The following is a 21475-nucleotide window of genomic DNA, read 5'->3' as shown; positions in this document are numbered from 1 at the left end:
CAAGGTGTAATACAATTTCCTCAGCTCCTACTTTGATTTAAATGCTCTCCTCTGAGGAAGAGCCTAAACATTCTTCTGCCCTACCTATAAGCCCACACTTTTCAAGGCCCCTTTCACTGATTCCAGAAAAGACTCAAATCACAAATAATGTTTGCAATCCAGAAACTGGTCCAATAAAGTTAAAGCTCGAGTATATCTTCTTTGAATTAAAGATCTGAAAACTTTGAATCTGAAATGTATATATGAACAGGGATAAATGAGAAACTAAGAGAGCTCCAAGGTTTGGAATAAAAATTGTGAGTTTCTGAATTTCAGGTATACTAACAGACGGTCTTCTCTTTTTTATTATTTTGCTAAATATTTGTCTTTCATTTTTGTTGAAAATAGATTATTTTTTCATATATTATATTCTGATTACAGTTTCCTCTCTTCAACTCCTCAGAGATCCTCCCTACCCACCATCCCTTCTGAATCCATACCCCTTAAGTCTTTCTTAATATATGATGGGCTTTAGCAAGTGTCTCTCTTTTCCTGTGCAAAATGAGACTCAAGTGAAACCTGCAGAAGAAAGCATTCAGGGAGATCAGAGAGTGGTAAGATTTGTTGGTGGCCACTGGAGTTGCAATATCTACACTAGAGTCCTCCTGCATGATCAGAACTCAAGTCTTCCAGAGTCATGACTCTGTGACAAGGGGACAGGAGACATTATCTCCATGCCTCTCTCTTTTTCCTTTAGTTTTAGTTTGGCACATATTTTTCATTCATTCCACAACAAAGGTGAACCTGCAGCAGCAACCAACAGTATAGTATCCAGAAATCTGCTTCCAATTTTATTGTAGAATGGAGGGCTCTAGTGAAGAAAGACAGGAGATGGGGAAGGGTTAAATCATACTCAGTATACTCTTCTACTTTTTTGTAAGGAATGCTAAAACTTTGTACTACTGGATTTCTGACTTAACATTTTTTTGTGTGTGTGGCTGCACCAGTAGGTTCTGTATTAGTCTGAGCTAGAAGAGATATTCTCAACATACACCTCACAGGTGGGAAGGACTCATGACTGGTGTGGATCATCTAATACAGCTCTATTTTCTGTGTCCATAGATTCTCTTAGAGAAAAATGGACTCAGTAAATGTTTCTTTAGTGACTGATTTCATTCTGGTAGGATTAACAGACCAGCCTGATCTCCAAATGCCCCTGTTCTTCGTGTTTCTAGCAATGTATCTGGTCACTGCATTGGGAAATCTGTGTTCGATAATTCTGACTGTGCTGAATTCTCACCTCCACACCCCTATGTGCTTTTTTCTCTTTAACTTGTCCTTTATAGACCTCTGCTATTGCTCAGTGTTCATTCCCCATATGCTAATGAACTTCATATTAAGGGAGAACATCATTTATACATGGAATGTATAACTTAAGTCTATTTCTTTGTCTTCTTTGTTGTTTCTGAGGGTTATGTGTTGACTTCAATGGCCTATGATCGCTACATGGCCATCTACAATCCACTGTTGTATAATGTTGTCATGTCTCCCAAGTTATGTTTGAGCCTCATGCTTGGTTCCTACTTTATTGCATTTTCTGATGCTGTAGCTCACACTGCATGTATGCTGAGACTGACCTTCTGTGATGCCAACACCATCAACCTTCTTCTGTGATATCCCTCCTTTGCTCCTGCTCTCCTGCACAAGCACATATGTCAATGAACTTGTCATTTTTATTGTCATGAGCATCAACAACATTGTTCCTACTTCAACTATTTAATACCTGCAGTTCCCACATTTTTGCTCTTTCTCTTTTCATTAGTTCAGGTGCATTTGTGTATTTCAAACCCTCCTCAGCTGGGTCTATGAATGAAGAAAAAATCTCTTCTGTCTTTTATACCAATGTAGTTCCTATGTTGAATCCCTTAATCTATAGCTTGAGGAACAGAGATATTAAATTTGGCCTTAGGAAAATCCTGAGCAGAGGGAATCTTTGTTTTTACAGTGTTGTCTTTATGCCTCTCATTTAGAGTTTCAATTTATGGGCAAATTTTGGCAGAAGACTTTACCTTTTTTTTGTTTATTTGTTTATATAGACTATATTCAAGTTTTTTCTCGGTTTTTGGTGTAATTATGAAAACTAGTCTTTTTTTTACTTATCATAAAAAAGAAATTTGAGTCTTCTAGATTTGATTTTAATATTTTGAGAGTTTGCCTTCTTCATCATTTATCATTTTTATCCCCTTTTTTCTCTTTCTTATTTTAAAATAATGCCATTGAAACAAGTTACACCCTTCCTCTTATTCATTACAAAATCATCTCCTTTTCCAGTCATTCTCTAAAGCAGTTCTTCAGCTGGACAACTGATATAACACTAGGATGCCCCTTTCCACTCTATGTAGGGGTTTTGCATTTGAAGATACTTCTTTCAGCATGTAATTCAAACATTTGATTTTGTTTGTTATATGTATCTTCCATTGGGAAACAACATATTCCTTTCCACTGTCAATGTGATAGATATTATTAGTAGTAATCAGGAGGTTAATGAAAATTATAGATTTCATAATGGTTCTATATATGAATAGGGAGTTGAGTTCATTACAAAATTGAAAATGAAATAATTTTAATGTTTTAAGAGTCTGATAATTCAAGAAAAGTAGATCTGATACAGAAAGGCTGCCAACAACACACAGTAAGCAAGAAGCTAAGAAGCCAGACAGTCCATCAGCAAGGATAGTGAATGCAAAACAAGGAATAGGAAATGAGACAGAGAAAAGGACAGGATTACTCTCACTGACTTGCTTTCGAAAGTTTGTTCTGCTTACATCCTCCCAGAAATATTACTCCCTACAATGAACTAAACACTCTAGCATAAATCATGCACCAAGAAATTGCCTCTGTACTCAATTTTGCAAGCCAATCTCATGGAAGCAATACCTCAACCAAGGTTCTCTCTTTCCAGGTGACATTAGTTTGTGTGAAGAAGGAAAAATTAATCAGCATATATGAATTACATGACTATAGACTCTAATGCTCAAACATGCACTAGATTGGGGATTCTCAAGCTTCTCCCTTTGCAGTATTATTTTAACTGAGAAATTTTTTACACAATCTTAGACATAGGTATTTAAAACATATAACTAAAGAAGACTTACAATGGAATTACTGAAAATATAAAGAAATTTATTTTAATATGATCTGTCACTTCTTTGTGTTTGTAGTATGTGTGTGTGTGTGTGTGTGTGTGTGTGTGTGTGTGTGTGTGTGTGAATCTGTGGATGTTTTGGGCATCTGTCCTCCTTTTCCATCTATTTAGGATAGGATACCTTGCTGTTCACTGACGAGTTGCCCAATCTACCAGCCCATTCACTTCTGAGAATTCTCCTCTCACCTTAGGAACATTGAGATGACAGGTTTGAGCTAATCTAGCTTTATATGGATTCTTGGGATCTTACCTCAGGTCCTCACACTTGTCCAGCAAGGGTTTTACTCACTGAACCCCTGAAACAGTTTTTTGAAATGTAGATTATTTTTCTCAGTTTGTTGTTGTTGTTGTTGTTTGTTTGTTTGTTTTTTGTTTTTTCTTTTTTTGAGACAGGGTTTCTCTGGGTAGCTTTGCACATTTCCTGGAACTCGCTATGTAGACCAGGCTGGCCTCGAACTCACAGTGATCCGCCTGGCTCTGCCTCCCAAGTGCTGGGATTAAAGGTGTATGCCACCACCGCCCGGCTTTTTTTGTTTGTTTTTAAAGATTTATTTATTTATTATTATGTATACAGCATGAATGACTGCAGGCCACAAGAGGGTACCAGATCTCATTACAGATGGTTGTGAGCTACCATGTGGTTGCTGGGAATTGAACTCAGGACCTCTGGAAGAACAGTCAGTGCTCTTAACCTCTGAGCCATCTCTCCAGCCTATTTGTCTCAGTTTTTAAAAGGTAAACTTATTTATGACAAAGGTGTGCTTATTTATTTTAACACAACAAACATAATCTTAAGTGAATGTTTACTATCCCAATAAAGGAAAATTTAACAAGTCAGTTAATAAATATTTTTATTTTACAGCAATCACCTCTGTGTAAGTTAAACAAAATTGATAAATTTTATTTAAGTCCATTTCAGAAATTGCCATAAATTCTACCCAAAAAAACCCAAGCCAACATTTATTTGAGTTTTTTTATATGCTTGTATATGGGAGGGGTGCCCATGGGTTTTCCATTTCTATAAAAAATTGCGATGGGATTTTGATGAGGATTTCATAGCAGTTTTAGATTGCCTTTGGTATGATAACCACTTTTACAATATTAAAACTACCAACTCATGAGCCTCGGAGTTCCTTACCTCATTTGGTGTCTTCATTTCTTATTCAGTGTCCTAAGTTTCTCATCACACTGGTGTCCTGCACATATAGTTACAGATGGTAACTGTACAGTTGATGCTGGTATACTCTCATATAGACATGCAAAGCTTGCAACGGGAACATAATACATTGCATGCTGATGCAAAATAAGGTATATGTGATTGTCTTTAAAGAGCCTGGCTTTCTGTCATATTAGCAAATAAAGGAAATACTTTCCTCCCAGGTAGAAGATGTACAGAAGGGAGCACATGTTCTAAATTACACTTTCAAAGACATGTTACCAGTACAAAATAAAACAAAAATCATTAACAATGGAAAAATGCAACTCTAGTGAGGATTTACTTGATCATTTGAATGACTATTTCCATTCTTTTACAAAAAATACATTCATGTTAATGATAAAATGAGAGAAAACAGCCCAGGATTTTATTAACATTATTCTTAAATAGTATACATGTTACATAGGATAAGAAATTGTGAAAATAGTAAAGTTTTATTATAATTTATCCAACTGTACTCCAGATTCTGTCTATGCATATTTGTTAATGTTAATAAAGTACCAATGAAAGATGATTCTTTTGAAACTCTTAGAGTGAATGGAACTTTGTAATTTATACAAAGAACATCTAAGTTTATTTATAAAAAGCAAAGAAAGTTAAAGAAAACTATGTTCCAATGCAACATACTCTCTTAAGTTACTGTAGAAGACAATGAAAACAAAAGAAAATCTTGTAGCATATGTCTTTTTGAGTAGAGCAGATGTATCTCCCCACTGAGAACAGTGGGAGATGTTGGACTGAGCCTTCTGAAGGTCTACCAACCCTGATCTTTCTCACATAGTGTAGGAAATCCACCAATATTGGCAGGACCCAAAAGGCAAAGATACTGGCTTAGCTGTACTGTGAAGGCCATGTGTATACATTGATATCATGGGGGAAAGTCAATGTGGGCTTTTATGGTTACCAGGAATTAATATTCTGACATAATTGTATCTTCATATCTATTTATCTGTTTCTTTGTTTTGTATCTGGCTATCAACCCATCTTTCTGACTATTTCTTTTATTTTTTTTAAATTATATTTGTGTTTTAATTTTATGTATCAGCCATGGGTTCCCCGGTCCACCCCACCCACCCCCCACCGCTGCCTTCCCCCCAGCTCCTCCCCTCCATTCCCATCTCCTGCAGGGCCAAGACTAGCCTGGGGATACAATTCAATCTGGTAGATTCAGTACAGGCAGGTCCAGTCTCCTCCTTCCAGGATGAGCAAAATGTCCCTAAGTAAGCCCAAGGTTCCAAAAAGCCAGCTCATGCACTAAGGACAGGTCTGGGTCCCACTGCCTGGGTGCCTCCCAAATAGTTCAAGCTATTTAATTGTCTCAACTGATCCAGTTGCGGGCTCCATAGCTTTTGTTCATAATTTATGTGTTTGCATTAGTTTGGCTATTTGTCCCTGCACTTTTTCCAATCTTGGTCTCAACAATTTATACTCTTACAGTCCCTCGTCTTTCTCGCCAATTAGACTCCGAGTATCTCTGCATCCACTTCCATCAGCTATTGGATGAGAGTTCCAGCATGACCATCAGGTGTTTGGCCATCTGATCACCAGACTAGGTCAGTCCAGGCTTTCTCTCGACCATTGCCAGTAGTCTACAGTGAATGTATCAATATGGACTTCTGAGGACCTCTGTAGCACTTTGCTTCTTCCTATTCTCATGTGGTCTTCATTTATCATGGTCTGTTATACCTTTTTATCCATTTCTGTTCTTGATCCAGCTGGGATCTCCTGCTCCCCTAAGCTTTCTTTCCCTCAAACCATTACTCCCACTGTCACCTAGGTTGTTCATGTAGATCTCATCCATTTCTCTGTCATTGGACGATCCCTGTGTCTTTCTTAGTGTCCTGTTTTTTAGATAGCCTCCCTGTAGTTGTGAGTAGCAGTCTAGACATGTTTGTTTTACATCTAGTGTCCTACTATCAGTGAGTACATACCATGTTTGTCTTTCTGAGTCTGGGTTACCTCACTCAGGATGATTTTTCCTAGATCCATCCATTTGCCTGCAAATCTCATGATGTCATTGTTTTTCTCTGCTGAGTAGTACTCCATTGTGTATATGTACCATATTTTCTTTATCCATTCTTCAGTTGAAGGGCATCTACATATGTAAAAGAAACATTAGTAAAGCTTAAATCACACATAAAACCCCACACATTAATAATGGAGGACTTCAACACCACACTTTCACCTCTGGACAGATCTGCCAAACTGAAACATAACAGAAAAATAATGGACTTAACTGATGTTATGACTCAAATTGACTTAATCGATGTGTACAGAACATTCCACCCAAACAAAAATGAATATACCTTCTTCTCAGCACCCCATGGAACCTTCTCTAAAATCAGCCACATACTTGGCCACAATGCAAATCTCAACAGATACAAAAAAAAAAATTGGAATAACCTCCTGTGTTCTATCAAACCACCATGGTTTAAAGGTAGATTTCAACAACAACAAAAACTACAGAAAACCTACAATCCCATGGAAATCGAAGAATCATCAACTGAATCACCAATGAGTTAAGGAAGAAATAAAGAAAAAAATTAAAGACTTCCTGGAGGTCAATGTAAATGAATACATAACATACCACACTTATGGGACACTATGAAAGCAGTGCTAAAAGGGAACTTCATAGCAATAAATGCCCACATAAAGAAGTTGGAGAAATCTCACACTAGTGACTTAACAGCACACCTGAATGCTCTAGAACAGGAACAAACAAAGTCTTCCAGGAAGAACAGATGCAAGGAAATTATCAAATTGAGAGCTGAAATCATTAAATAGAAACAAAGAAAACAATACAAAAAATTAATGAAACAAAGAGTTGGTTCTTTGAGAAAATCAACAAGATAGTCAAGCCCTTATCCAAACTAACAAAAGACAGAGAGAGAGAGCATCCAAATTAACAAAATCAGAAATGAAAACGGGGATATAACAATAGACAATGAGGAAATTCAGAGAATCATCAGGTCATACTTCAAAAACCTCTACTCCAAAAAAAACTGGAAAATCTAAAACAAATGGATAATTTTCTGGATTGGTACCACATACCTAAGTTAAATCAAGACCAGATAAACCATTTAAATTGTCCAATAACCCCCAAGGAAATAGAATCAGTCATTAAAAGACTCCCAACCAAAAAAAGCCCAGGACCAGATGATTTCAGTGCAGAATTCGAGCAGATCTTCAAAGAAGACTTAATACCAATACTCTTTAAATTGTTCCACACAATAGAAGCAGAAGGAATATTACCAAACTCCTTCTATGAGGCTACGATTACCCTGAGTCCTAAACCAAACAAAGATGCAACAAAGAAAGAGAATTACAGTCCAATCTCCCTCATGAACATTGATGCAAAAATACTCAATAAAGTACTGGCAAACAGACTCTAAGAACACATCGAAAAAATTATCCACCATGACCAAATACGCTTCATCCCATGGATGCAAGGGTGGTTCAACATATGAAAGTCCATCAATGTAATACAGCATATAAACAAACTCAAAGAAAAAAAAAAAACACATGATCATCTCACTAGACCCAGAAAAGGCATTTGACAAAATCCAACACCCCTTCATGATAAAGGTCTTGGAGTGATCAGGAATACAGGGAACATACCTAAACATAATAAAGGCAATTTACAGCAAGCCAACAACCAGCATCAAATTAAATGGAGAGAAACTCAAAGAGATTCCAGTAAATTCAGGGACAAGGCAAGGCTATCCCCTCTTCCCATACTTGTTCAATATAGTACTTGAAATTCTAGCCAGAGCTATAAGACAACATAAGGAGATTAAGGGGATACAAATTGGAAAGGAAGAAGTCAAGTTTTCCCTATTTCCAGATGACATGATAGTATACATGATAGTGACCCCAAACATTCAACCAAGGAACTGGTACAGCCTATAAACACCTTCAGCAACATAGCAGGATACAAGATCAACTAAAAAAATCGGTAGCCCTCCTATATACAATAGACAAACAGGCTGAGAAGAAAATCAGAGATACATCACCCTTTACAATAGCCACAAATGACATAAAGTAACTTGGGGTTACATAACTAAGCATGTGAAGGACCTATATGACAAGAACTTTAAGTCCCTGAATAAAGAAATTGAAGAAGATGTCAGAAAATGGAAGGATCTCCCATGCTCATGGTTAGGCAGGATTAACACAGTAAAAATGCCGATCTTACCAAAAGCAATCTACAAATATAATCCAATCCCCATCAAATGAACACCACAATTCTTCACAGATCTGGAAAGAGTAATACTCAACTTCATATGGAAAAACCCAGGATAGCCAAAAGAATCCTGTACAATAAAACAACCTCTGGAGGCATCATAATTCCCAACCTCAAGCACTACTATAGAGCTACCATAATAAAAATATCTTGGTACTGGCATAAAAACCGACATGTGGACCAATGGAATCGAATTGAAGACCCTAACATTAACCTACACACCTATGAACATATAATTTTTGACAAAGAAGCAAAAAAAAAATGTACAATGGAAAAAAGAAAGCATCTTCAGCAAATGGTGCTGGCATAACTGGATGTCAATGTGTAGAAGGCTGCAAATAGATCCATATCTGTCACCATGCACAAAACTTAAGTCAAATGGATCAAAGAGCTTAACATAAATCCATTTATTCTGAACCTGATAGAAGAGAAAGTAGGAAGTAGTCTTGAATGCATTGGCACCGGAAAATATAACACCACTAGAACAGATACTGAGAGAAAGAATCAATCAATGGGACCTGTTGAAACTGAGAAGCTTTTGTAGAGCAAGGGACACAGTCAACAAGAAAAAATGACAGCCTACAGAATGGAAAAAGGTCTTCACCAACCCCACATCTGACAGAGGGCTGATATCCAGAATATATAAAGAACTCAAGAAATTAGACATCAAAATGCCCAACAGTCCAGTTAAGAAATTGGCTATAGAACTAAACAGAGAATTCTCAACAGAGGAAGTTCAAATGGGTGAAAGACATTTAAGGAATTGCTCAACATCCCTAATTATCCTGGAAATGCAAATCAAAATGACTCTGAGATACTACCTTACACCTGTCAGAATGGCTAAGATCAAAAACACAGAAGACAGCTTATGCTGGAGAGGATGTGGAGCAAGGGGAACTCTCCTCCACTGCTGGTGGGAATGCAAGCTTGTACAGCCACTTTGGAAATTAATATGGCACATCCTTAGAAAATTGGGCATCCATCTCCCGCAAGACCCAGCTGTAGCACTCTTGGGCATACACCCAAGGAATGCTCAATCATATCACAAGGGGATTTGCTCAGCTATGTTCATATCAGCATTGTTTGTAATAGCCAGAACCTGGAAACAACCTAGTTGTCCTTCAACTTTCTGACTATTTTGAACAAAATGTCTGAGACTGCCAGTTAGACCAAATAATTCCTTGGCTTCTGTGTTTTCATGTTAGGTTTCTTAAATCAATTTAAGTTGAAATTTTTCATTTTCTACATGGAACAGCTATAAATCTTGCAACCCTCGAAGTGTCTCATACAGTATCGAGTAAAAGGAGAAATACCTTTGGGGGTTATTGGTGTACCATCTAAAAACAGCAGCATTCACTGGGGTGCAGTTTTCATTGGACCAGAAGAGACAGCTTTTGAAAATAGTATTTTTAAAGTAGTAATACAGTTTTCTGACAATATCTAAATAAACCACAAATGGTTAAGTTTTTATTAAAAGTACTTCATTGAAATGTGTATGCCAATGGGAGCACATTTAGATGCTTTGAGTGAATGAAATCTAACACATTTTGCATCGTCTCTCTTAATTTCAGTGTAGTCTCAGTTAGATGAACTACAGCCAAAGTGTCAAGTCAATATCCGTGGAGAAAGCTATATCCAAAAAATAAATGAGAACATGTGTGTTTATTGAAGAAGCCTGGAATAATTCATAATGGACACAGCACCTGTCAATCTATTTCATCACTGTTGTGTATAGTTTATTTTCAAGTAAAAAAAAAAAAACAATTTTAAGTGTCATGATTTTATATATTCTGCAGAGACAAAAGAAAATGCTCTTCAGTTTAGAACATACAAAAGCTTATTTGTGAATCCTGATTAATGTACTTTTCTTCAATGGTGTGAGCAACATAAATTTGAAATGCATCTTGTTTATATGTGTTTCCAAGTGTATAATGCTTGACTGCAGTCTTCCTAGTAGAATACACACATTTTGTAAATTTGTACCTTTTCAAATAACAAGGGGCTTATTTTTAATAAATTGTATATTTTACATTTGACAAAAGCATTTGAAATTTTTCTTTATTATTATGTGTTTTAAATTTTATACATCAGCCATGGGTTCCCCTGTCCTCCCCCCTCCTGCCCCCACCTCCACCTTTTCCCCAGCCCCTCCCCTCCATTCCCATCTCCTCCAGCATCAAGGCACTCCTGGGGATTCATTTAAACCTGGTGGATTCAGTACAGGCAGGTCCTGTCACCTCCTTCCAGACTGAGCAAAGTATCCCTGTGTAAGCCCAAGGTTTCAAACAGACAGCTCATGCACTAAGGACAGATCCTGGTCCCACAGCCTGGGTGCCTCCCAACCAGATCAAGCTATTCAATTGTCGCACTTATCCAGAGGGCCTGATCCAGCTGGGGGCTCCACAGCCTTTGGTTCATAATTCATGTGCTTCCATTCATTTGGCTATTTGTCCCTGTGCTTTTTGCAATCTTGGATTCAACAATTCACGCTCTTTTAGACCTTCCTCTTTCTCGACAGTTGGACACCTGGAGCTCCTCCTGGGGCCTGGCTGAGGATCTCTGCATCCACTTCTATCAGTTATTGGATGAGAGTTCTAGCACGACAGTTAGGGTATTTAGCCATCTAATCACTGGACTAGGTCAGATCAGGCTTTCTCTCAAACATTGCCACCAGTCCACAGAGGATGTATCATTGTGAATTTTTGGGGACCTCTCCAGCACTCTGCCTATTCCTGTTGAAATTTTATATATGAATATTATATGTAATGCCCTTAAATAAATAGCTTGAAGTCAAGATTATTAACCTTCAAAATTGGCAATTATATTCATTTTAAATAGTATTAAGTAACATTAGTTTTTTATATAAAACCTGTGACTCATTATGCATATTTCCTCCATATCTACTCATATCTCATTTTTCATCTTTGTATCCCAGTGTTTATTAGGTCTCTTTGTTCCCCTACATTTCTGTCATATGTACATATATTTGCATTTATGCATATAGAATCTAATAAGAATAAGGAGAAAAGACATGGTTTTTGTCTTACTGAGACTGGATTATTTTATATATTTGAGTATACATATAAAAGAAAACTGTCCATTAATTTTCAGGGATTTAGTCAGTAAGCATGGAAGCATGGGAGTGCTTAGAGAAAGAAAAGGTAACTGGGAAAGTGATGCAGTCATATTTCATTTTATTAAAATTTTATAAAAAATTTTAAAGTTTTTTATTTATTTTAATATTCGTATCTTTCAACTAAAGTATAATTACATAATTTTTCCACTTCCCTTTTCCAGCCTCTAGCCCTTCTTGTGCACACCTCTTTACTCTTCTAAAATTCAGGCCTTCTATGCTTGATTATTGTTTATATATGTATATGTATATTTATATACATGCTCAATATACAAATACAAGCTCTAGTTCATACAATATTGCTTCTTTGTATGAATTCACGGATGACCAGTGGATACTGGCTGACCAACTGGCGCAGGTTGATTCCCGGAAGGAAGTACTATTTGCACACTCCCAGCATCGCTCATTTCCTCATCAGGGGTTGAGGTCACTTGGGATTTCCCCCTTCCATGTTAGCATGTCTGCTGTTATCACTCTTGTTCAGAAATATATCTTTGCACACAGCATCTGTGATGTTCCTGATAGCACAGTACTGGAAGTGACTTCCTACAACACTGCAACTTTCAGATACACACTTTAGTCAACAGAAAGATCTGTGGGCAATTCTCACTTAACTGCTGGAAGCAAGAGAGAAAATCCCCTAGACACAGATTTCCCTTCAGATCCAAAGATAATGGGAGAGGCAAGAGTCTGTCTGTCTACACATGGGGCTGTACATCCTCTAGAGTAAGTGGAAAGAATGAGTATAATTGTGGGTCCCTCAGGAAACAGGGATCATGAACTAAGGTGTAAGGCAGTTTCTTCAGTTCCTTCTCTGATTAAATGCTTTCCTCTGAGGAAGAGCCTAGACATTCTTTTGCCTTGCTTATAAGCACACACATCCTGAGATTAAAGGCCCCCTTTCTCTGCTTCCAGAAAAGACTCAAAACCTTAATTTCAAATAATGTTCTACAATTCAGAAATTGGTCCAGGAAAACTGAGTCTTGAGCACATCTTCTTTTAACTGAAAGACCTAAAACCTTTGAATCTGAAATATTTATCCAGGTAACAGGAATAAATGGGAAAGTAAGACTGCAATTCAGCTTAGAGAGAAAATTGTGATCTTCTGAGTTCCAGGTATACTAATAACCATCCTTTTTTTCTGTCTTTTTTAAAAACAAATATTCACTTATTTTATTTTATTGAACAGATTTTTTTTCATATGGTATATTCTGATTAAAGTTTCCTGTCCCCACACTCCTCTGAGATCTTCCCCACTCCCCCTCCATACGAATCCAAACCCTTTTTGTTTCTCTAAATATAGGATGGGCTTCAGCAAGTTTCTTCCTCTTCTTGGGCAAAATGAGAGGCAAGTGAAACAGGCAGATGAAAGCATTCAAGGCGACCAGAGAGTGTTAAGAGGTGTTAGAGGCCACTGGACTTGCAGCATCTCCACTGGAGTTCTCCTTCATGGTTAGAACTCAGACATTCTAGATTCATGATTCTGTGACAAGAGGACAGGAAACATTCTCACCACACTTCACATTTTATATTTAATTTAGGCATCTGTTTTTCATTAGTAGCACAGCAAAATGAATGTGCACCAGCCACCAAGACTGACCGTATAGGCATCTCCCTCCAACTTTATTGTTGTAGGGAGGGCTCTAGTGAGGAAAGACTAGAGATGGGAGAATGTTGAATTTAACTTGTGATACTTTTCAAAAATGAAAGTCAACAGCAATTGCTTTGTGACTCAAGATTGATTGTGGCTGCACAAGCTGATTCTATATGATGAGTCTAGGCTTAAACAAACATTCCCAACATACCTGTCACAGTTACAAAGGACTCATGAAGGGTCTGCATCATCCTCTAATGCAGTTCAATGTTCTGTGCCCCCAGGTTCCCTTAGAGAAGAATGGACTCAGTAAATCTCTCTTTGGTGACCGAATTCATTCTGGTAGGATTAACAGACCAGCCTGATCTCCAACTGCCCCTGTTCTTTGTGTTTCTTGCAATGTATCTGGTCACTGCATTGGGAAATCTGTGTTTGATAATTCTGACTATGCTGAACTCTCACCTCCACACCCCTATGTACTTTTTTCTCTTTAACTTGTCCTTTATAGACCTCTGCTATTGTTCTGTGTTCACTCCCCAAATGCTGGTGAACTTTATTTTAAGGAAGAATACAATTTCCTACGTGGAATGTATGACCCAAGTCTATTTCTTCTGTTTTTTTGTTATTTCAGAATGTTACGTGTTGACCTCAATGGCCTATGATCGCTACATGGCCATCTGCAATCCACTGTTGTATAATGTTGTCATGTCTCCTAAGTTATGTTTGAGCCTCATGCTTGGTTCCTACTTTATTGCATTTTCTGATGCTGTAGCTCACACTGCATGCATGCTGAGACTGACCTTCTGTGATGCCAACACCATCAACCACTACTTCTGTGATATTCCTCCTTTGCTCCAGCTCTCCTGCACAAGCACATATGTCAATGAACTTGTTATTTTTATTGTCGTGAGCATCAACATCATTGTTCCTACTTCAACTATCTTTATCTCCTATGGTTTCATTCTTTTCAGCATCTTCCACATCAGTTCCTCTGAGGGCAGGTCCAAGGCTTTCAGTACCTGTAGCTCCCACATTCTTGCTGTTTCTCTGTTCTTTAGTTCAGGTGCATTTGTGTATTTCAAACCCTCCTCAGCTGGGTCTATGAATGAAGGAAAAATCTCTTCTGTCTTTTATACCAATGTGGTTCCTATGTTGAATCCCTTAATCTACAGCTTGAGGAACAGAGATATTAAATTTGCTCTGATGAAATCCCTGAACAACAAGAAGTTTTGATTGTACAGGGTTGTCTTTATGCCTCTTCTTTTGGGCACAGAGAGAGTTTGTATTGTGGGCAATGTTTCAGCAGAAGACTTTACTATTATTTTTTCCCCTAGAAAATATTCTCCTTTTTATATTTATTATTTTTAGTTTTGCACTGGCAGAAATCCTTGTTATAATTATAAAAATAATCATAAAAAGTAATTTAATCATAAAAATAATTGAAACATTATTTTAATATTTCTAAAGTTTGCTTTCTTCATTTTTTATCATTTCCACCTTTTTCTATTTTATTTCTTATCTAAATATACTGCCACTAAAAGAACTTATTTATTATCCACCATTCATTACATACTTTTTTCCTCTTATAAATTAAAGGACATCTTCAAAATGTCAAATGAAGTAACTTTAAGATGCCATTCTTTACTGTATGTGTGTTTCTAATTTTGAATGTGTATCTTTAAATATGTAATTCAAACATTTGATTCATATTCCGTTGGAAAGCAACATATATCTCTCAACTGTCAAAGTGATAGGAATGATTTATTGGTAATCAACAGCTTAGTGAAAAGTGTAGAATTACCTTATGGTTGCATATGTCAAGAATTCTATTAACATAACTTTTTGCATATTGGTATTATTATTTAGGAAATATGATCATAAGAGTATATTTAAGCTTTGACATTTTATTATGATTTGTCTATGGGGTATAAATGTGTCTATCATTGTTGCAGTGGTTACTTTATTTTGGATTATTCTTTTCCTTATTATTTTTGTTTGTGTAGTAGCAAGTGGAGTTCATCTACAGATTTAAAAATGGAATAATTTGAATGTTTTAAGGACCTGCTAATTAAAGAAAAGAAGAAATTGAAAAGAAACAGTGCTAACAAAAGTTATTAAGTGGGATCCAATAAGACAGACAATGAACAAATAAGAGTATTTCCCTGCAAGAATCTGATGAGGTTCTGAAAATCATGTTACTATTTGAATCTTAACTTTCCTCTGTAGATCAGTGCAATTATTTCCCTGGCTTTGTTAATCTCACATGATCCTTCATACCCACAATGAATATGCACTAATAGTGTTTTGATTAATAAAGATTGTTTTATTGATAAATGAAGACAGGCTATATATATATTTGTTGAGTACTAGTAAAGACAGATAAGCCAAGGAATAAAAACCAAGTGGTCATTGAGACACTAGTTAGGAAGAAGGCATTAGATGATGCAGGGCAAACAATGGAAGCCTCTTTGTACAGCTTCTTTTATCTTTTCTAGAACTTCCTGGAAATATTGTGAAGGCTGAAACATCTCTCTGGATAGGCTAAAAAGCTTAAGTTAATTGACAATAAAGAAAATAAGCCAAAGGAAGTTCTGGAAACAAGTAAATCATTCCATTGTGGTTGACTTTCATACAAGATTCACATATGGAACTTCTGTCCAAAATGAACAAAGTATCACCAAAATGGGCTTTGTTGTCACAATAAAGGTATCAAGGACAGACCTTATGTCCCTATAACTCTTAAAGGGTTGGCTATTTTCTTTGTAAAATGAAATGAAAAGGTGAAGTGTTTATAGACAGGAATCATTTTAAATTATTCACCTGAAACATGAAAAATTGCAATAATTCTGGCAAGACTTTCCATTCTCAACAGAGGCTGTCCTGCACACTGGTTGGGAGGACAGATGAATCCTGAGCACTTTTTAAAACAAGTCTCTCTGTCTAAGGGGAATGATTGCATTTTATATATTAATGCAGCATTATGAACAGTAGTAAAATTTATCCATGGTATAAATGCCTATATCAGCAAGCAGAGATGACTGAGTACACTACTGTAGAAGAGCCATTTGCCAGTTTTTTGTTGCAGCAAGGTGTCCCAGAATAGGTTAAGACAAAATAAATATCATTCTAACACTTGCTTTTTAGCCTTACTTTTGCAATTTGCAAATAATGTAGCCTCACTTAGATCATGCAACTGTAAAGAAAGCCAGGAAATGTGGTGATGTATTTTGTACCCTAAGAAAGCTTGCCTGAGGATCAGAAAACAGAGCCAGACCTTGATTAGACATAGAGGCCAGAGAGTGGTGGCACACACCCTTAATCCTATCACTGGGGAAGTAGAGATCTGTCTGGATCTCTGTGAGTTCAAGGCCACACTGGAAACAGAGCCAGACAGTGGGGGCACACATCTTTAATACCATTACTGGGAAGCACAGGAGCCTTTAATCCCAGGAAGTGATGGCAGGGAGGAAAAAGGTATATAAGGTGTGAGGAAACAGGAACTAAAGCAGTTCAGCTGAGACCCTTTCGGTTGAGGACTCAGAGGCTTTCAGTCTGAGGATTTGTGGAGCTGAATTGGTGTTGGCTGTGGCTTGCTATGCTTCTCTGATTTTTCAGCCTTCACCCTGATATCTGGCTCTAGGTTTTTTATTATAAGACCTTTAAATTTTCATGTTACAAGGAAGTTATTTCAACATAGTCAGGATAAGAGATTAGCACATAAAATAGTCATTAAAATATATATGTATCCATGTTTAATAGAGCAAGCACTCAGTAGACTAAGGCCACCATGGGTAATTTAGCAAGAAAAAAACTGAGGAAATACATCAATTGTGAGTTCTTGCTTAATATGTGTTAATCCTTGGGGTAAAACCTGGCTACTCAAACAAACAAACAAACAAACAAACAAACGAACAAACAAACCCAAAAACAAAAACCAAAAACCAAAAAACAAAACCTAAGAAGGAATACAGGCTAGTAGTGCTAAGGAAACTTTACATACATATTAGCACAGGACCATTATAGACTTCCCATCTTATCAAAATGTATATTGTATCCTTTATATATAACTATATATAGTATTTATATACTCATGCATATATCCTGATTTCCCAATGAAATGTTGCAAATCTATGATTAGAATATTATGTATATGAACAGTGAACAAACTTAAGCAAACATAAAGAATAAAGGTCCAATTGTATGTAATTAACCTTTATATACAAACATGGATCTCACAGAAGCAAACTGATAGATGCCATATAAAACTATAGAGTTACCTAGACTTGTCCAGGGCAGAAACAACCTGTTGACCACACCTAATGAGGGATTTTCAGTTATGTCTATTAAAGGAGGGAAGGCAATGTTCAGTCCAGTTGTAGAAATTTGTGAAGTGCTATAAAATTATTTCATATTAATACTGTATAAGGAGAGTATATTTTTCATTCTATTTATAGAACTTCATTTTTAACCATAGTGAAGTCTTCTCTCAATTAAATGCTTCAAATGCTTCTTAGAGAAAATATGATTACAGGATGGGGTCAAACCCATACCTTCACTTGTGCTGTGAGTCATTTACCAGTGAACTGCATAAACAGCATACTAATTTCCATTTCCATTTATTAATGGTGAAAATTTAATAAGGACTGTAATAATTATATATACCAAAAACCCCAAAGAATAAAATACTGAAGAATTACTATACTATTCATAATCAAAGACCTGAAAGATTGGTACAATGAAAATTTCATAACATTGCTAAAAGAAGTTGATACATAAATACACAAAACTTCCTTTGCTCAAAGCTTAGACATGCTTTGCTTTCACAGTCATACAAGTACAGATGCACATGCCCTTGCACACCTGTGTGCCTGCACACACTTGTGTACCCACACCCACTGAAATATGCACACACCCCACATACAAAAATAAACAAATACTGAAAAATTAACCAAGAAGCTGAGAAGTTTGTAGAAGAAAACCAAAAAATACTGCTTAACGAATTTAATGAGCTATGAGCACCTAGAAGCAGAGCCTTTGTTAACTGGTCTGAAAACTTACCACTGTTATGGTGTCCATACTTTCCAAAGCCATCTGTAGAGTCTGTGCTATTCTTATCACATCCCAGTGTATTACATATTTGATCTTAATATTCACAAAGAACCTCAATGAAATCTGAATATGCAAAGACATATTGAAAAAAAAACAACTTGATTTCTCTCATTTCTAAATTTCAAAACTCGTCAAAACCCAAGAATCAGAACATTGTGGTATGAACATCAAGGGAAGTAATCAGAGAAATCATATCAAATAGAGACCCCAGAAACAATATCATAGATAACAGGTTAAAATAAAGGAATTGAAGACATTCCTAAGACCCTCTGTCTTAGGGGGATGGACAGTCACTTCAATTAGGAAAACTGAGTGTAAACATTAAAAAAATACATATTGGACCATAACAGACACTATATATTACTTACTTCAAGTGAGTCAAATACCCAGAGTCAATATTTAAAAATAAAAGTGTTTACCACAAAACACAGGAAGAAAAATTCACAGCCACACATGCAGTAATGACTTCTTTAAATAATGTGCAAAACACAGGCAGGAGCAGAAAAATACAGACATCTCTGCATGGGGAGGGTTTTTTTTTCAGGTGAGTAAAACTCTCCATTTCTGAGGGTTTATACCATCAAATTGGGAGTTTGTGTCATCACCTGGGAGTCAACCTCCTAGTCATGTTGTCCAAGAATTTCTAGATTGAGATAGCAGGTTGGAGAGATACATGCTGCTTCTAGGTTGCACTATTCCATGGGCTGGCATTTCAGACTGAATGAGAAGGAGATATAAAGCCAAGCAGCATCAATCCTTTCTCTCTCCTGACTCTAGACACAGGGTGATCAATTGCCCTTCACTTTTACCACCTCCATTCCTCATCATGATGCTCTTTCCCTTGATCTGTGAACCATACAACTCCCTTTCCTTTCAGTTGCTATTATCATGTATTTTGTCAGAGCAATAAGAAAAGTAGCCACTGCAGCACTGAGTAGAAGAAAATATTTTACATTCATAGAATATACAGGTAACTCTTCCAACCTCACAATGACAATCTGCTAATGAAAAGAGTGTGGATTGCACATACATGTCTACAAAGAAATATGCAAATTTTCAATGAGCAGTTTAACAGTGCTCATCACCATTAGTCACTAGGAACATTTAAATCAAAACTACCCTCAGATGTTAGTTCTGCAGATCTTGTTGCCTACTATTAAAACAGGCACAACAAATGTTGGTAAAGATGCAATATTTTAGAGCCTCATCTTAATGTTTACAAGAAGATGAATGTCGAACACTCATTGGAAAGCTGAGGAGAAGCTACACAAAAAATAAAAAACATAGCTAAAGAAGTAACTTGAAGATAGAGCATTTTTGTAAGAGTTTAAGACCCCAAGTTTGATACTCAGAATCACAAAAATTAATGTATTAATTGTCATAAGATTGAATATGTAAAAACTTTATAGTACCTTATTTACAGTAGATAAAAACATGGGAGGGAACTGAATGCCCTTTCACTAATAGATAAGCAAAATATGATACATAAAAATTTCTAGTCTTAGATGTAAAACAAAGATGACTAGACTGCTACTCACAACTCCAGGGAGGCTATCTAGAAAACAGGACCCAAAGAAAGACACAGGGATCACCCAATGACAGAGAAATGGATGAGATCTACATGAACAACCTGGATGTGAGTGGGGGTAATGAAGGGCAAGGTTTGAGGGAAAGAGAGCTTAGGGGAGCAGGAGATCCCAGCTGGATCAAGAACAGAGAGGGAGAACAAGGAATAACAGACCATGATAAATGAAGACCACATGAGAACAGGAAGAAGCAAAGTGCTCGAGAGGTCCCCAGAAATCCCACAAAGATACCTCCACTGTAGACTACTGACAATGGTTGAGAGAAAGCCCAAACTGACCTATTCTGGTGATCAGATGGCCAAACACCCTAACTGTCTTGCTAGAAATCTCATCCAATGACTGAGGGAAGCGGATACAGAGATCCATAGCCAGGCCCCAGGTGGAACTCCAGGAGTCCAATTGGTGAGAAAGAGGAGGGATTGTATGAGCAAGAATTGTTGAGACCAAGATTGGAAAAAGCACAGGGACAAAGAGCCAAACTAATGGAAACACATGAACTATGATCCAAAAGCTGAGGAGCCCCCAACTGGATCAGGGCCTCTGGATAAGTGAGAGAGTTAATTAGCTTGAACTCTTTGGAAGGAACTGGGCAGTGGGACACAGACCTGTCCTTAGTGCATGACCTAGCTGTTTGGAACCTGGAACTTATGCAGGGACACTTTGCTCAGCCTGGGAGGAGGGGACTGGACCTGCCTGGACTGAATCTACCAGGTTGAGCTGAATCCCCAGGGGAGTCTTTGCCCTGGAGGAGATGGGAATGGGAGGTAGGCTGGGGGGGGAAGTGGAGGTGGGGGCAGGAGGGGGAAGACAGGGGAACCCATGGCTATATGTAAAATTAAATTATAAAAAAATTTCTAGTCTTAAAGATAAATGAAATTTCATTTTTCTTTCACCTATGCACTATCCCATCATGTGTACATACCATATTTTTAATATCCAATTATCATGTGATAGACATCTAGTGATGCCATTTCCTGTACATTGTGATGAGAGAAGCACTGGATGTTATTGCACAATTATCACAATTGAAAGATGTAAACTCTTTGGAGACATCCCTAGAAGCAATATTACTTGTCATATGGTAGATGTGTTTGTAGTTTGTTGAGAAACTTCCTGACTGTTTTCCACATTGGCTGTACCAGTCTATACTCACATCATCAGTTTAGATTTTCACATCAGCTACACTGGTCTACAATGTATAAAGGTTTTCCCTTTCCCATAACCATGGAAGCCTTTGCTGCCTTTGTATTTCTGATGATGACCATTCTGACTGGTGAGAAATGGAAACTTAAAGGAGTCTTAGTCTGCATTCATAGCTCAGGATGTTGAATACTTTTGCAGTATTTTATACTTGTATTTTTCCTTTTGATAACAGTTCAATAATGTATTTTTTCATATGATATATGATGA

The 21475-nt window shown here is 37.0% G+C and overlaps 1 protein-coding gene and 1 pseudogene across 1 annotated transcript; both read left to right on the top strand.

The window, feature by feature from the left end:
- The first annotated feature begins 1117 nt into the window (after window positions 1-1117).
- Window positions 1118-2009, top strand: LOC118587548 (annotated as a pseudogene).
- Window positions 2010-13670: 11661 nt separating this feature from the next.
- Window positions 13671-14603, top strand: LOC118587408 (olfactory receptor 8B8-like). The gene has a single exon (XM_036193339.1). It carries the CDS (start codon window positions 13671-13673, stop codon window positions 14601-14603), a length of 933 nt encoding a protein of 310 aa, XP_036049232.1.
- Window positions 14604-21475: the final 6872 nt, after the last annotated feature.

This window comes from Onychomys torridus, chromosome 7 (assembly GCF_903995425.1).
Source record: "Onychomys torridus chromosome 7, mOncTor1.1, whole genome shotgun sequence".
NCBI classification, from domain to species: domain Eukaryota; kingdom Metazoa; phylum Chordata; class Mammalia; order Rodentia; family Cricetidae; genus Onychomys; species Onychomys torridus.
This window is presented reverse-complemented; position numbering and strand designations above follow the sequence as displayed.

What these genes read in the sequence shown, in the direction of transcription:
- LOC118587408 (XM_036193339.1), top strand. Translation starts at nt 13,671, where the DNA reads ATGGACTCAGTAAATCTCTCTTTGGTGACCGAATTCATTCTGGTAGGA.